Source organism: Rattus norvegicus, chromosome 1 (assembly GCF_036323735.1).
Source record: "Rattus norvegicus strain BN/NHsdMcwi chromosome 1, GRCr8, whole genome shotgun sequence".
Classification (NCBI taxonomy): domain Eukaryota; kingdom Metazoa; phylum Chordata; class Mammalia; order Rodentia; family Muridae; genus Rattus; species Rattus norvegicus.
The window spans coordinates 89,310,543-89,327,270 of NC_086019.1; the positions used below are offsets into that span (position 1 = coordinate 89,310,543).

General features: G+C 49.6%; 1 protein-coding gene across 1 annotated transcript; it reads left to right on the forward strand.

The window, feature by feature from the left end:
* The first annotated feature begins 1,405 nt into the window (after positions 1 to 1,405).
* Positions 1,406 to 16,458, forward strand: Ethe1 (ETHE1, persulfide dioxygenase). The gene is made up of 7 exons (NM_001106234.1): positions 1,406 to 1,538; positions 1,951 to 2,095; positions 2,440 to 2,588; positions 13,598 to 13,727; positions 15,074 to 15,163; positions 15,555 to 15,671; positions 16,256 to 16,458. The coding sequence occupies exons 1-7, from the start codon at positions 1,458 to 1,460 to the stop codon at positions 16,306 to 16,308; spliced, it is 765 nt and encodes a 254-aa protein (NP_001099704.1). The 5' UTR covers positions 1,406 to 1,457; the 3' UTR covers positions 16,309 to 16,458.
* The last annotated feature ends 270 nt before the right edge of the window (positions 16,459 to 16,728 follow it).

Genomic DNA, 16,728 nt, shown 5'->3' on the forward strand with positions numbered 1-16,728 from the left:
TTCTATGAAAGGGTTCATCCTAGGGAAAGAAACAAAACAAAAAACTCAAACAAACAAAATCAAAGACAAAATCATTAAGTCAGGTGTGGTACTACACACCTGTAATGTCAACATTTGGGAAGTGAAGGTGTGTGTGTGTGTGTGTGTGTGTGAGTGGTGTATATATGGTGCATGTGTACGTGTGTGTGTGTATGTATGTGTGGAGTTGTGTGTGTGTATGTGGTGTGTGTGTATGGTGTGTATGTATGTGTGGGGGTTGTGTGTCTATATGTGTGAGGTGTGTGTGTGTGTGTGTGCACCTATGCACACAAGTAGTTCCAGGTCATTATAAAGTACAGAGGAATTTGAATCCAGCCTAGGCTACAAAGTCTAAAAACACAACAATGAGAGAGGGAGGGGAAGAGGGAGAGGAAGAGGAAGAGAGCTCACAAACAACAAAAGGAGAAAGAAGAAAAAAAACAAAAGAAAAATAACTATTTCTGATAAAGGGGCTTAAATAACCCTTGTGAGGGGCTAACAGAAGGCTCTGTTGCTAAGCAACCATTGCTGGCAAGTTTTGTCGGTTCCTGGAATTCATGTAAAAGTAGAAGGTGGAAACGGACTCTACAAAGTTAAACTGCACATATATGTCCCTTCAAAAAAGAACACGCACACACACACACACACACACACACACACACACACACACGAACTGGAGAGCATGTACTGCTTTTTTGTAGGGGACCCAGGTTCTGTTCCCAGCACCGACACGGGAGTACACACCCTCCTGTAATTCAGCTCCAGAGGAACCAATGCCTTGGACTTGCACTGTCACGTGCTCTCGTCTGCACACCCGATTCAGACACAATTAAAAATAGTACAAAGAACATCTCAAATATTTATTGTTGTTGTGTTCTCCTTGGAAGACTTAGGCAGGATAGCCACGATTCTATGGCCAGCCTGGGCTATATGATAAGATCCTGTCTCAGCGGGGCATAGTGTGTGCACAGCCTTTAATCTCAGCACTAAAGAGGCAGCGTCTGAGTTAGAGACCACCCTGGTCTACAGGACGATTTCCAGGACAGCCATAGCTTTGTGGTGAGAATTTGTGTCAGATATTTATCCAACAGTTCCTCAAAATACTAGTGATCTTGAATTTCATTTTTTTTCCCTTTCACAGGATGACTAGCCGAACACGTGTTTTCCTGGAAAACGTCCTCTGGCTCTAAATGTCTGGGGGCGTTCTACTTCTCTCTTTGGTTTCTACAGCAGTATTTCCGAATGCCTTGAGTCTCTGGTCCCTTTCCTGCTGGCTTCAAGGTCTCCCCGCAACCCTTGCTCGCAGTCTTCCTGGGTCGTGTGAACTGCGGTTCCTTTAAGGCAGGCCCCGCCCCGGCCCGCCCTCCCGGGTCAGCCCCGGTGCGTAGGACTCTGGCGGGGCCGGCTGCTGGGCTCAGTGTGGAGTGGGCTCTGGCACCATGGCGAGCACGGCCGTCAGAGTCGCCGGGCGGCGGCTGAGCCAGCAAAGCGCATCCGGAGCGCCGGTCCTCCTGCGTCAGGTGTGGAGAGGCGAACTGACCTGACTGAGCCCGGGGCGGAGGGAGGGGCAGGAATCCTCTGTCCTTTAAAGGAGATCTTTAAAGGAGTGTCCTTCATGCCTGGCTGTTGGAAATAGAGTCCCGACCCTTTAACAGGGAGTAGTCAGGGGACCCTGGGCGTGGGGTCGGGGTCTGGAGTCCATTACCAGAGAAGCGCGGGGTTCTTGACTTGGGGCTTGTTTGAAGATGGAGTTTCTCGATTCTGCTGGAGGGATCTGGGGAACACTCTGATTCCTTGGGCAAAGAGGGTTGGGACTGTAGCTTCAGTATTCTAGGAAGATGCTGGGGGAGAGGCCTGGATTCCTGTGTCCCCCTACCCCCAAACGTTGGAGTCAGGTCCGGGAACTCTCTCTGGTGTCTCACCCCCTCGCAGATGTTTGAGCCCAAGAGCTGCACCTACACCTACCTGCTGGGTGACCGGGACTCCCGAGAGGCCATCCTGATCGACCCTGTTCTGGAGACAGCGCACCGGGATGCTCAGCTGATTAAGGAGCTGGGGCTGAAGCTGCTCTATGCGGGTTAGTCCAGGACCAAACTTGGGCGTGAGAGAGGCGGGGCCACTGAGAAAGCGCTCTAGGAAAACAGGAACCTGGACGCCTGAGTCTGGGGGAGGAGGGCTGGACTCTGGATGAGGGAGGACTAGACCCTATGGTCTCTGGGCCTGAACGAGGAAGATTGGGGTCTGGATCCCTGAGTCTGGGGAGGAAGATTGGGCCTAGACTCCTGGGCCTAGGGGAAGAGGGCTGGAGTCCAGACCTCAGAGTCTGAGGGAGGAAGCCTAGGTAGGGTCTGCCTCCTTGAGTCTGAAGGCTGAATACTGTGGGCTGAAATCATTCTGTTTCTATGCCCTCTTCTCTCCTAGTGAACACCCACTGCCATGCTGATCACATCACGGGCTCAGGGGTTCTCCGATCCCTCCTCCCGGGCTGTCAGTCCGTCATCTCTCGCCTCAGCGGAGCTCAGGCTGATTTGCATATCGGGGAAGGTGATTCCATCCCCTTTGGACGCTTTGTGAGTTGGGTGTTGGGTCTTAGAGAAAAATGGTGTTGACCCGGGTTCCTTAGAGTTGGAAGAGAAGAGGGTACTGGGGGAATAGGCTGCTGGGCCCTGTGGAAGAAGGGTTGGTGATTTAGCCTCAGATTCCTCAGCTCTGTTCTCTGTGGGCAGCATCATAAACCCAGGTGGAGCGCCAGGGCAGGAGGCTGTAGGCAGGCGTGGCTCTGGCCGATCCCCCTAAGTCAACAGTGATGGCGGGTTCTTGCCTGGCCATTTCCATAAAATTTGCCCTGGGTTGGGCATCCTGAGTCTAGAGCTGAGGGAGGCACCTAGCCCTTTGGTAAGAAAGGAACACCCTATTGTTTAGCAACAGGTCAGGGTGAGTCTACTGAGGTCCCGGGGACTACCAGTTAAGGTGACATTTACTGGCATGGTGGTATACATTCGGGGTTAACCGTGTATTTGTGGGTTCTTCCTTAAATGTTGGCCTTGGAGCCTCGTCACCCTAGCCACAACCCCATTGCCTCACCCAGGAGAGGGGTGAAGGTTCTTCCTCCTCCTCTCTCTCTGCTACAGGCTTAATCAGCAGGTTTCTAGCCAGCTTTGCAACCCAGGGTGCTCTGGACAGAGGTTGGGGGAGTTCTACCTAGAGGGAGGAAAACAGGTCATCAGAATTATCCAAGCTGTCGTCTGGCTGATGTAGGGGACAGAAAGACTGGTGACCGAGTGAGGTCCCCCGCCTCTCTTGTTGGTCTTTTGGAGCGGGACAGTTTATTTGGAGGTGGTTAGCAGACAGGAGGGCTGTGTGCCGAGTTGAGCGGGTGTAGCTGCTGTTAGGAGACTTTGATTTCAATCCTGTAAATATTTAGAAGTGGATGAGGGACACAGCTCGTCTGTGTCAGCCCTACTGGTTAGAGAGTAACAAGAGTTTCTGGATTGGAGGGGGAGTGTGAGAGGTTGGAAGGACGTGGGCTCGTGTGAACAGGGGCCCTCAGCCCAGTGCTTCTCAACCTTCCTAGTGCTGTGACCTTTAATACAGTTCCTCACGTTGTGGTGACACCCACCCCCAAACCATAAAACTGTTTTCATTGCTACTTCATAACTAATTTTGTTACAGCTATGAATCCTAATGGAAATATCTGTATTTTCTGATGGTCTCAGGGGACCCCTATAAAAGGCTTGTTCAACCCTCAAAGAAATTCTGACCCACAGGTTGAGGACCACTGTAGTAGGGACTAGCTGGTTAGCTTAGCAGTTACGGCCAGTTGCTGTTCTTCCAGAAGACCCAAGTTGGGTTCCCAGGCTGCTCACAATGGACTGTACCATCAACTCCAGGATGGCCAGACGTCCTGACTGGCCTCTGCTAGCACACGCATGCATTTTCACAGATACACACTCAGATACACATAAATAAATGACTGCTTAAAATCTTAAAAACAAGCTGGTCACATAGGCACCCACCTTGAACCCCAGCTCCAGGAGGCAGATGCTAAGACAGGTGGATCTCTGTGAGTTCGAGGCTAGCCTGGTCTACATAGAGAGTTCCGGGATAGCCAGGGCTACACAGTGAGAATAAAATCTTAAAACAGAAACAACAAGGAGCCTTAAAATGGGCATGATGTCATTGTAGTGCCTGGGAGGTAGAGAGGGAGATCAGGTGTTCAAGGTCACCCTCAGCTTTACATCAAGTGTCAGGTCAATCAAGGCTTTATCAAGGTTACGTGTGACCCTGTACCAAACAGTTAAAAGAAGGAAAGCTGGCACGTTTGTTCACGCTTTTTCATCCAGACAGAGTCAGGGGGGTTCAGGGCCAGCCTGGTCTATGCGAGATCCCTCTCAAAACAGAAGAAAACAAGACTGTAAGTGAACAGGAGGCCCTTCTCCATGCACAGTGATGGTTCCTTCAGTGGGCGTGTGGAAGGGCATAGCTGTACTTGGCCTCCATGTTTATCTTTTCTTTACTGCGTCTTACTGCAGTAATAATTCGAATACCATATGATCCGTGGTGTGTTCCTAGAATGCTGTCTCCATCGTTTCATTACCTGACTAGTCATCACCCTTGGCCTCCTTCCTTCTTCCCTCCCAGCCTTAGGTAAATCTCTTTTTCCTTTTTATATAGTGCTGTGTAGCCCAGGCTGGCTGTGAGCCCATCATTCCCCTGCCTCAACCTTCCATTGGTAGTGTGCCTGTACTGAAGCACCAGTCGTGAGGTCACATTCTTCCCCAGGACTGGGGATAAAACCTATAATCAGATTCATGCTAGGCAAGGCCTCTACTGGGGGATTCTAGGCAGGGGCTCTACCACTGAGCCACGCCCCCAGCCCCTCACTGGGGATTCTAGGCAGGGGCTCTACCACTGAGCCACGCCCCCAGCCCCTCACTGGGGGATTCTAGGCAAGTGCTCTACCACTGAGCCACGCCCCCAGCCCCTCACTGGGGGATTCTAGGCAGGGGCTCTACCACTGAGCCACGCCCCCAGCCCCTCACTGGGGGATTCTAGGCAGGGGCTCTACCACTGAGCCACGCCCCCAGCCCCTCCCTGGGGGATTCTAGGCAGGGGCTCTACCACTGAGCCACGCCCCCAGCCCCTTACTGGGGGATTCTAGGCAGGGCCTTGAACTTCTGATCCTTTAGCTCCAGCCTCCCTAGTAGCTGACAGTGCAGATCTATATGCCACTATGGTTAGTCTTTAAGTCACTCTTTTTTTTATTGTATGTATGTATACTGTAGCTGTCTTCAGACACACCAGAAGAGGGCATCAGATCCCATTACAGATGGCTGTGAGCCACCATGTGGTTGCTGGGAATTGAACTCAGGACCTCTGGAAGAGCAGTCAGTGCTCTTAACCACTGAGACATCTCTCCAGCTTTAAGTCACTTTTATTTACTTTTATTGTCCTTTCTGTCTGTCTGGATTTGCCTGTCTGCACTTTTCACAGAAATGGGAGCATACGGCCTGCAATCTTTGGCTGACTTCCTCCGTGAGCCGTCGGGTCCACCCGGATCCCAGCCCCCATTGCTATTTCATTTCCCTCCATTGCTTAACAACATCCTGGAGTGTGATGGGCGGGCCTAGCGTGTTTCACCCCTTCATTCATGAGTTGATAGGCGTTTGAGTGGCTTCCACCTTGGGACTGCTGTGGACGTTCTTGCACAGGTCTTTGTGAACAGTTACAGTCCTACTGTCCCTCTGGATGTCCCAGTACTCCACAGCGGTGTCAGCGCCTCTTAGTGTCACTGTGTGTTAGTGTGACTCTGTCTTTGTGTGAATTATTTACACATCTTAAGGGTCTGCTTTTCCTCACTCTTGGGCTTCCTGCCCTCTTTATAAGTCAAATTAGAGTCAGGCGGTGGTACACAGCTTTAATTTGAGCATTTAGTGGGCAGAGACAGGCAGATCGCTATGAGTTTGAGGCCAGCCTAGGCTAAGAGAGTGGGTTCCAGGGCAGCCAGGACTACACAGAGAAACCTTGTCTCAAAAAACAAAAACAAAACCAGAGGGGAAAGTTGAATTTTAGCAGGGAGTGATGCCATAGCTTATAGTCCCAGCACTTGGGAGGTGGAGGCAGGAGGATCCGGATTTCTGGGTCATTCTTGGCTAATAATGAACTCAAAGCCAACCTGGGCTGAACTCCCACAAATTGTCCTTTGACCGCCACAGTTGGGGTAAGGCATGCACATCCCTTCACAATATTAATAAATAAAATGCACCAAAAACATTAGAAATAGGACAGGGGACAACTTTACCCCCTCCACACGCACACTTTTTTTTTTTTTCCGGAGCTGGGGACCGAACCCGGGGCCTTGCACTTGCTAGGCAAGCGCTCTACCACTGAGCTAAATGCCCAACCCACACTTTTTTTTTTAATAGTGTTTCACCCTTTAGTTTAGGTGACCAATTCATGAACTGGAGTTGATTTATTTATGTATGTGAATACACTGTAGCTCTCTTCAGACACACCAGAAGAGGGCATCGGATCCCGCTTGTGAGCCACCATGTGGTTGCTGGGATTTGAACTCAGGACCTCTGGGAGAGCAGTCAGTGCTCTAACCACTGAGCCATCTCTCCAGCTCTCAGCTCTCCTCTTTTTTTTTTTTTTTAAATTTATTTAATACTTAATAATAATTCTTTGGTTTCCGGGCAAACATCCCCCTCCCCCCTCAGCTCTCCTCTTGCAGGGTGAAAATACTTGGCACGAATGGAGCAGTAGAAGCCTGGCTGTGAGCTCCCGAGCTCCTAAGATGTGAGTTTCACAGTGTTCCACCCCCTGGCGTGGACTTGGTGCTCCTGCAACTCACAGAGATCCTCCTGTCTCAGCCTCCTAGGGCTGTGCTAACACACCTGGCTAAAATCCCCGCCCCACTTCCTCTTCTAACGTGGTGTCACTCAGAGCAGGCTGGCTTTGGGTGTGCCATATTGCTGAGGAGGACCTTGAATTCCTGATCTAATCCACCTGCTTTCGCCTCCGCAGGGCGGGGTCACAGGTGTACACACCCACGGTCCATGGCAGCCAAGAGAAAATGTAAACATGCTCGAAGTATAGGGCTTAAAACGAGGTGGTAGGTCAGACTTGGACTCCTTGCCAGTTTTGCCGACCCCTGATGTGAGCCCACAGTTGACTTATTCATGCTCCTTTGGATGGCTGTCCTCGGTTTTCACAACTGTAAAGGATGTTGGTGTTGATATTCTTGTTAGTACAAGTCCCTTGGCAGAAGTTGATCTCAGTTCCTAGGAATTGCATTGCTGAGTCACAGCAAGGACATTCCTTTAACCTTAGCAAACTTGCTCTTGCATTGCTGGGGATGGAACCCAGGACCCTGAACATGCTAGGTATGCTCCCTACCACTGAGCCACGCCCCCAGCCCCTCACTGGGGGATTCTAGGCAGGGGCTCTACCACTGAGCCACACCCCCAGCCCCTCACTGGGGGATTCTAAGCAAGCATTGTACATCTGATCTACATCCCTGTTTCTCCTTTTTTGTTGTTGTGTTCATTAGGCCTTTTATTCTGTTTTGTTTTGTTTTTTGCTTTTTCAAGACAGGGTTTTTCTGTGTAGTCCTGGCTCCCTTGGAGCTCTATACATAGGCCAGGCTGGCTTTGAACTCAGAGATCCGCTTGTATCTGACTCTCAAGTGCTAGGATTAAAGGCACGCACCTTTCATTAGCCTTTTTCAGTTAAAAATTACAGGATTTGTTATGTCTATGTGCAGGGTGCATGTATTGAGGACAGACAGCTTTTGGGACGGACTGTTTTTCCTTTCTTTCACAGGACTGAACTCAGATTATAGGTCTTGACAGCAAGCACCTTTACCTGCTGAGCCATCCTGCCAGCCCCCCCCCCCACCTCTCTTTCTCAGAGTTTTTATTTATTTTTTTAATGCGTTTGCGTGTTTTGCCTGCATATATGCAGTACATGAGCCTGGTGCCTGCGGGGGCCGGAAGAGAGTATGGGGTCCTCTGGAACTGGAATTATGGACAGGTGTAAGCCTTCATGTGGGTGCTGAGAACCGGACTTGGTCTCATGCAGGGACACTTAACCGCAGATCTATCTGAAATAACTTTTCCTTCACAAAATAAAGGAAAGGTTTTAGCTGATGGATGACAGTGGGGAAAAATGAGATTTGTGTTTTAAGCTCCCAAGACGTAAGACCAGCAGAGGGCGCCAACACCACCTAGGGCTTGAGATTGGAGGAAGGAGCCAGAGGACCTGGAGCCAGGAGCTTGCTGACCACTAGGTGGCGGTGCAGGCCACGCGAGCTGCGAGGCCTCCTAGGAGTCTGGGAAAGGAGGCTGTGGGTGGAGATAGTGTCCTGTGTTTTATGCCTCCCGGAAAGAAAGAGGCATTGTTGATGGAAAGATGGGTCAGGCCGCCCCTGGCCAGCTGTTGCTAGGCCGGCAGGAGGCTTCCGGAATATTCTGCAGCTGAGACGATTCATCAGTCAGCAAGCTTCACAAACAGGGGAGGCTGTCTTTTTTTTTTCCCCCATGGAACTAGGGTCTCTGAGTCTCTGAGTGCTCTACCACGGATCTAGGTCCTCAGCCTTATTATTACATAATAAATGCACCATATTGCTTAAAAAGAAAAAAGAAAAGAAACATGATCTCACATTCCGGGCGGGGGGCGGGGGGGAAGCCTGGTTTACAGAATGAGTTCCAAGACAGCCAGGGATACTCAGAGAAACTGTCTTAAAATAAAAACGAAAAAGCAACATATACATTTATGTATGCTTGCTTTGCCTGTATGTATTTGCAACATGTGTGTACCCCGCGTTACAGATGGTTGTGAGCCATCCTGTGGGGATTGGAAATGGAGTGTGGTCCTCTGTGAGAACAGTATTTGAGCTTAACAGCTGAACATCTCTCCAGTCCCTCCCTACGTTTACTGTGAAGCATCAAAGGTGTGCTGAGGTCTTTTTCTAAGTACTTTGTATACATGAAGCAGTTTAATCCTCATAGCATATGGTGGGGCTGGGGACAATACTTATCTATATTTTGCAAATAAGCAGATAGGCCAAAGGGCAGACAGATCTGAGATTAGGACCAAGGTTATCTGCTTCCAGCAATTTCCTTTTGTTTATAACTATTTCGATCTATTTACATAAAATTCTAGAGCAGGTCAGTTACAAAGCAATCGGTAGTAATAGGAAGCAAGCCAGAACTTGTCTGGGGACAGGGTGGAGGAAGGATACTTGAAAGGGGTACGAAGAAACTCTGGGAAGTGATAGGAACGTTTGTCATCTGATGGTCTTGATGGTCGTGGGAGCATCTTAAAAGACGCAAAGGGCCTGAAATCCCAGCTCTGGGCACTGAGGCAAACTCAAGACCTGTCTAGACAGTTACTGAGCAGTTTGGGGGCTATCTGGTTGCATGAGACCCTGTAAAAAGGAAACAATACAAGCTAAAGAGGGCTGAGAACCCAGCTTGGTGCCAGAGCTCCTACCTCAAGTTCTCCGGTGAGAGGATGAGGTGTGTCTAAGTGACAGAGACACCTAGAGTTCTCCAGTGAAGGACTGGGGCGTGGCTCAGTGGTAGAGCCCCTGCCTAGAATCCCCCAGGGAGGGGCTAGGGGCATGGCTCAGTGGTAGAGCCCCTGCCTAGAATTCTCAATGTTTGACATTTAATTACCAGGACCTATCTCTCTGCACACAGTAGTTGGAGAGAATGAATAACTATCCGCATGAGAGAGTCCCTCAATACTTACTGACAATAACCCTGCCAGAACTTTTCAAAGTGTTTCAGTGTGTGGTGAAAGGAGGGAAGCCTCTGAGTGCTTTCTATGAGACTGTCGTAATTCTGACAGAGCTGCTCATGAAGTATTATTAACTGGATCCCAGCAGCCCTGCAGCCCACAGGGTTTCCAGATTTCAAAAAGGTTTTGTACATTTATTTCGTGTGTGTGTGTGTGTGTGTGTGTGTGTGTGTGTGCTTGTAGAGGGATGGCGAGCACATGCTACAACTCCTGTGTGGAGATCACAGGACAACTCATAGGAGTTGGTTTCCCTCTACCATGTGTGGTCCTGAGATCAAACTCAGGTCGTCAGGCTTAGCAGCAAGCCCCTTTACTTACTCAGCCATCCTGCTGGCCCTCCCTTGTAGACTTTTATGCTTATTTTTAATTTTCAGAAGTTATTTTATCCTGTTTTATTCAGAAACAAGCTCGTATAGCCCAGGCTGGCTCAAAAGTCACCACACAGTAAGGATGATGTGATTCCTCCTTTTCCTCAGTTCATGGACCAAGATGGGCTGGTTTTCCCAACCCTTATTTCCATGTCCCTCCATGTTGAGGTCTTTGGCTGTTAGTTTTCTGTCACTGAGACAAAACACTATGATAAACACCATTTCAAAGTATTTATTTTATTTTAATTGTGCGTGTATACATGTGACTGTGTGTCTTTAGTGTATGTGAGAAAGTGTTTGTGTGTGTGTGTGCATGTGAGTTTCAGCATGTAAGTGTGAATGTGTATTTGTGTGTATGTGAGAGCGTTTGTAGGTGTGTTTAGTGTATCTGCTTATTATGTGTGTGTATTGGTGTGTGTGAGTGTATTTCTTTGTGTGTATATGTATGTTTGAGTGTGTAAGCATTGTTGGAGTGTGTATTTGTGCATACACGAGTGTGTGTTTTTTGTGTGTGTGTCTGTGTGTGAGTCTGTGTTTAGTGTATGTAAGAGTGTGTTTCTTCATGTGTGTTTGAGTGTGCATTTGTGTGTATGCGAGAGTGTGTGTTTGTGTGTATGAGTCTATATGTGAGCATGTGTGAGTGTGTGTGAGGGTGTGATTCTTTTTTTTTTAAATATTTATTATGTAATTATATATGAGTACACTGTAGCTGTCCTCAGACACACCAGAAGAGGGCATCAGATCTCATTACAGATGGTTGTGAGCCACCATGTTGTTGCTGAGATTTGAACTCAGGACCTCTGGAAGAGCAGTCAGTGCTCCTAACCACTGAGCCATCTCTCCAGCCCCAAGAGTGTGATTCTTATGTGTGTATGTTTGAGTGTGCAAGTGTGTGTGTGTGTGTGTGTGTGTGTGTGTGTGTGTGGTGTATGTACTGGGATGTACAGGAGTTCGGTTGCCCTTGGAGACCAGAAGAGGGTGTGAGACCTCCTGGAACTCGAGTTGTAGGTGGTTGTAAGCTGACTGACATGGGTCCTTGCGAGAGTGGTGAGTGCGTCCATCTCTTCATCCATTTCTCCAGCTCCAGCCATAAACAAAGGAGAGAGGTGGGCCGCTGAGATGGCTCGGTAGCTGGGGGTGCTTGCTGCTCAGACGGATGGCTAGAGTTTAACCTTGGGATTCACAGGGGCAACCTGCAGAGAACCAACTGCAGCAGGTCGTCATCTGACCAACACTCACAAGCCTCGGCATACAACGTGCACACACACATGCCTGTGTGCACACACACAGTAAATAAAATGTAATTTTAACCGATTTTTAGAAGAAGAAAGGTTTATTCTGCCTCATTTCCAAGTTCCAGTCTATGAAGAACTTGGTCATGAACCTGTGTTGTGGCAGGACATCATGACACGGAGTTTGTGCCAGGCAGCGAGGAAGAGAACTGGTCAGGGCTTCGTGCTCAGGGAGTCTCCGCTCCATGCTCCAGCCAGAGTGACTGCTCAGCCTTTTGTCACTGTGATGGGCTGAGACCCTTGGAAACCATTAGCCACAATAACTGTCTCCTCCTGTCTCAGTTAGGGTCTTACTGTTGTGAACAGACACCATGACCAAGGCAACTCTTATAAAGGACAACATTTAACTGTGGCTGGCTTACAGGTTCAGAGGTTCAGTCCATTACCATCAAGGCAGGAGCATGGCAGTGTCCAGGCAGGCATGGTGCAGGAGGAGCTGAGAGTTCTACATCTTCATCTGGAGGCTGCTAGTGGAAGACTGGTTTCCAGGCAGCTAGGGTGAGGGTCACGGTGACACACCTACTCTGACAAGGCCACACCTCTTAATAGTGCCACTCCCAGGGCCAAACCTGCACAGACCATCACACCTCCCATTGCAGAGATGCGGGTGGCAGATGCCTGTAATTCCAGCACTGAGGCGGGAAGATCTGTGTATTCAAGGACAGCCTGGACTACATGGGAAGATCTTGTCTCAGAACACCACCACCAAAATCAAAACTATACACCAATTATACATTTATTATTATTTACCATACATTTTACTATTACATAATAATAATACTATATCACATAATGCTATGAGTTACTATATATTACTAGAGATTATTATTTACTATACATTTGTTAGTAACTTTTTTTCTTTTCTTTTTTTTTTTTTCAGAGCTGGGGACCAAACCCAGGGCCTTGCGCTTGTTAGGCAAGCGCTCTACCACTGAGCTAAATCCCCAACACCAGTAACTTTTTATTTTATCAAGATCTTCACTTTTTTATTTGAGTCAGGGTCTCACTCTGTAGCTCAGGGAGCCTGGAACTTTGCAGTTTAGACCAGTTTCAAGATTGCAATCCTTCTGCCTCAGCTTTTTTAGCACTGGGATTGCAGGCACAAGTTACCATGCCTAGCACAAAGATCACGCTGTAGCAGTGGCTTTGTAACTTGTATTTTGCCCCCCACTGGATCTTAAACCTTTTTTGGGGGAGGTATCAATAAGTATTTTTGAAATAGTATTAAGCTTCTTTCCAACAGTATAGCTTAATTTTTATTACGTTTATTTATTTGTATGTGACATACCATGACGCACATGTGAAGGTCAGTGGATAATTGGAGGAGCCCTCCTGGGGATAGAACTCAGGCCCTCAGCCTTGGCAGCAAGCCCTTTACCTACCGAGTCATTCGCCTGTGGTGCTGAGGGGCCAAACCAGAGTCTGTGTGTGCACAGCCTGAAGAGCTATTCCCCCAGCTTGGTGTTTATTTTTCTATTTTCTTGTTGAGATGCAAACGTTCTTTGTGCATGATTCTGGTTACCAATGTGTGTCTCTGGCTATTTGGCTCCCTTTTCTTTGGAAGCCATTTGTGGTTTTTTTGTTTGTTTGTTTTGCTCCTCAGAATGTTAGGCTGGGCTGGGGATATGGCTCCGTTAGCTGCTAAAACACTTGGACAGCATACACAAAGCCCTAGATTCCATCCCTAGCATGGGATAAACCAAGCCTGGTGGAGCAGGCCCATAACTACAGAGCTTGGGGGTGAAGGCAGGAGGATTGGAAGTTTAAGGTCATTGATTTAATAGTAAGCGTGAGTTTACGCTGGATACAAGAGACTCTGTCTCAAAGAGAGGGAAGAAAAGAAGGAAGAAAAGAAGGAAAGACGGAAAGAAGATTTCAATTTGATACTCCCACCCCCCAAGACAGGTCTTGTCTTATGGCACAGGCTAGCCCTTCAGTCTGAGTTCTCCCGCCTGAGCCTGTATTTGATGTATTTGCACTATGTCCAGCCCTCAGATTATCTTTAAGCAAGACGCTCTCTGTATTTCTTTTTCCAGTTGTGTCCCTCAGGTGGATGGGCTTTTGGGGACCCGTGAGGCTTGCTGGTGACTGTCTCTATACACTGCATCCTGACAGGCTTTGGAGACTCGGGCCAGCCCTGGCCACACCCCAGGCTGTGTCACCTTTGTCCTGAATGACCAGAGCATGGCTTTCACTGGAGATGCCCTACTGATCCGAGGGTGTGGACGAACAGACTTCCAACAAGGTGACCCGTTTCTTTATCCAGCCCAAGATCTCCATGTAATGGTATATGTGAGACTGTTAATAGGCAGCCACGTGATGGGTTGACAGCTGTGTGTGTTCAAGGCTAGCCCAGTCTACATAGTGAATTCCCGGGTAGTCAGGGCTCAAAAGGAAGAGAGAGAGAGAGAGAGAGAGAGAGAGAGAGAGAGAGAGAGAGAGAGGTGGAGGGAAGGGAGAGGGGGGAAGGGAGAGAGAGAGAAAGGAAGATAGAAAGGAAGACAGAAAGGAAAGGAAGAAAGAAAGAAAGAAAGAAAGAAAGAAAGAGCCACAAGAATGAATGAATGTGTAGCTGGCACCGTGTAGCTTAGTGGGTAGAGGGTTCATCTAGCATTCAAGAAGCCCAGGCCTCAGTCCTCATACTTCCTTGGGTGGGCATAACTGAACCATGCCTTTAATCCAGCTCAGGAGGTAAAGGCAGGAGGATCAGGAGCGCGCGAGCGCGCACACACACACACACACACACACACACACGCACGAGTGTACATGAAGGTTGTTACTGTACATTGCTTGATCGTTAGGGGGCAGTGTAACTCGGGGCTTGGGTTTAGACAGCACTTAGATTGATTGAAGTGTTCCTCCTAATCTCCCCCTTTCACCTATCCATATGAACCAAGGACTCAGAAATTCTTTATGTGTGCTCAAGTTGTGTATGTGCACATGCATGTGCCTGGGGGTGTGGTGGGAGGCCAGCAGTGCACGTCAGGTACCTTTCTCTGTGCGCTTTCCCTGGTTTGGACATGGTCTCAAAAAAGCCTGGTCCGGGGCTGCCAGCCAGCCAGCCTCCGTTGTCCTGCCTCTGCTGCTTACGGTGCAGGGCTTACAGGAGCACAGGCCACACCCAGCCACTGGTGCTAGGGATCTGAACTCAGTCCCCAGACTTGCACAGCAAACACTTTTACTCCCTAAGTATTCCTTTAGCCCCAGGACTCAGAACTTCTTATCCAAATCCTGGCTTCTCCTTCTCCTGCTCCTCATGTCTTGAGTCTTACCCCTAGCCCACCTTCCTGGCCTAGAGCCCTTCCTTCACCTCCCCAGCCCTTCCTTCACCGTCACAACCCTTGATACTTCAGGCTCTCAGCTAGTCCTTATTGAATCACAAATTACCCAAATGAACTTCTTACCATTCCCAGGGCTTTGTACATGTTGTCCCACCTCCTACAATGCCCTTCCCCTTCCGTGTCTCCACAGGAGATGAGAGAGAGAGGGTTTAGCCATATACCTCCGTCCTTCCCTCCTTCTCTGGGAAAGGGAGTCAGGGAGCTCCTCTTGTCTCTTTGATCCGCTGACCTGTACGCTTTCTTTCCTCAGGTTGCGCGAAGACTTTGTACCACTCAGTGCACGAGAAGATCTTCACACTTCCAGGCAACTGTCTAATCTACCCTGCTCATGATTACCACGGTGAGGGCTTGCCCGAGGCCATGACAGGCTGCTATCACTTAACACAGGGAACATTCTCTCTGCCTGTCATTCTCACAAGGCACGGAGGCTACAGAACCCAGAAATTCCTGTGGCTGAAAAGATTATGTGCTTGGGCGTGCTGTGTGGATGTAGAAACAAGAAGACACATCTGCAGGGCATAGGTTTTTCTGGGACGTCCCCAGAGATGCCCAGGCAACTGTGAGAACTACATTTCCCATAATGCCCAGAGAGAAGGGACCGGTTTTTAGGGACCGCTCAGGAAAGTCCCAGTCGAGGGAGACAACCCCAAGGCTTCCTGGGAAATGTAGTTTTAATTGCCCAAGTCAATGGGCCCCTAAGTTACTTTCCTTCCCCTCCCCTTTGGGGACAGGGCTCACAGTTTCTACTGTGGAGGAGGAACGGACTCTGAACCCACGGCTCACTCTCAGCTGTGAGGAGTTTATCAAGGTCATGGACAACCTGAACTTGCCCAAGCCACATCAGATAGGTGAGTTACCCAGGGTCCGGACCCTGGGGTCTGAGGAAAACTGGTTGGGGTATGAATCTGTGAACCTTAGAGAGGAGGGGTCTTAACTTCTTGATTTGAGAGGAGAGCTAGGTCCTGGAGCCCTGGGTCTGAGGGAGGAGGACTGGGTCCTGGAGCCCTGGGTCTGAGGGAGGAGGGCTGGGGCCTGGAGTCCTGGGTCTGAGGGAGGAGGACTGGGGCCTGGAGCCCTGGGTCTGAGGGAGGAGGGCTGGGTCCTGGAGCCCTGGGTCTGAGGGAGGAGGGCTGGGGCCTGGAGTCCTGGGTCTGAGGGAGGAGGGCTGGGGCCTGGACCTTAGGTCTGAGGGAGGAGGGCTGGGGCCTGGAGCCCTGGGTCTGAGGGAGGAGGACTGGGTCCTGGACCCCTGGGTCTGAGGGAGGAGGGCTGGGGCCTGGAGCCCTGGATCTGAGGGAGGAGGGCTGGGGCCTGAAGCCCTGGGTCTGAGGGAGGAGAACTTCGGGACAAAACTATCCTCCCTCATAAGAGCCCTGGGCATTTCTAGGTGTCCGTGGGACACGAGGTGTCATTTGAGGTTTCTTCTTTTCAGACATTGCCGTTCCTGCAAATATGCGCTGTGGGGTCCAGACTCCACCTTCCTGATTCATCCCAGCCAGCTGCTCACATCCGTTAAGAAGGCACTAGGTGGGGTGAGGGGAGGGGTGTCACCCCAGGGCCTCTCTCCTCTCCTACCCCTACTCTCACCAGCTACTTCAGCTTCTTAAATAAAGTTTACTTTGATTTTGCCATGAGTCTGGGCTCTGCTTGCTGTCTTGGGGGAAGGAATTATGTTTCCAGATGAACGTCGAGACTCAGCCCTGGTCCCTCAAAAAGCCAGGGGTAGCCATTGGTAGACCGCTCACCTGGCATGTATAAAGTCCTGCGTTCCACCCTCTGTTCTGCATAAAGCCGGCATGGAGGGGTGAGCCTGTAACCCCTGCACTTGCCAGCTGGAGGCAGGAGGTTCAGAAGTTCAAGGTTATTCTGCATAGGGAGTCGGAGGCTACCCTGGGCTAAGCAAGA

Coding starts and splice junctions, on each gene's coding strand:
- Ethe1 (NM_001106234.1), top strand. CDS start 1,458: ATGGCGAGCACGGCCGTCAGAGTCGCCGGGCGGCGGCTGAGCCAGCAA. Junction 2,096..2,439: donor GCTGAAGCTGCTCTATGCGG/GTTAGTCCAGGA, acceptor CTTCTCTCCTAG/TGAACACCCACTGCCATGCT. Junction 13,728..15,073: donor ACGAACAGACTTCCAACAAG/GTGACCCGTTTC, acceptor TTCTTTCCTCAG/GTTGCGCGAAGACTTTGTAC.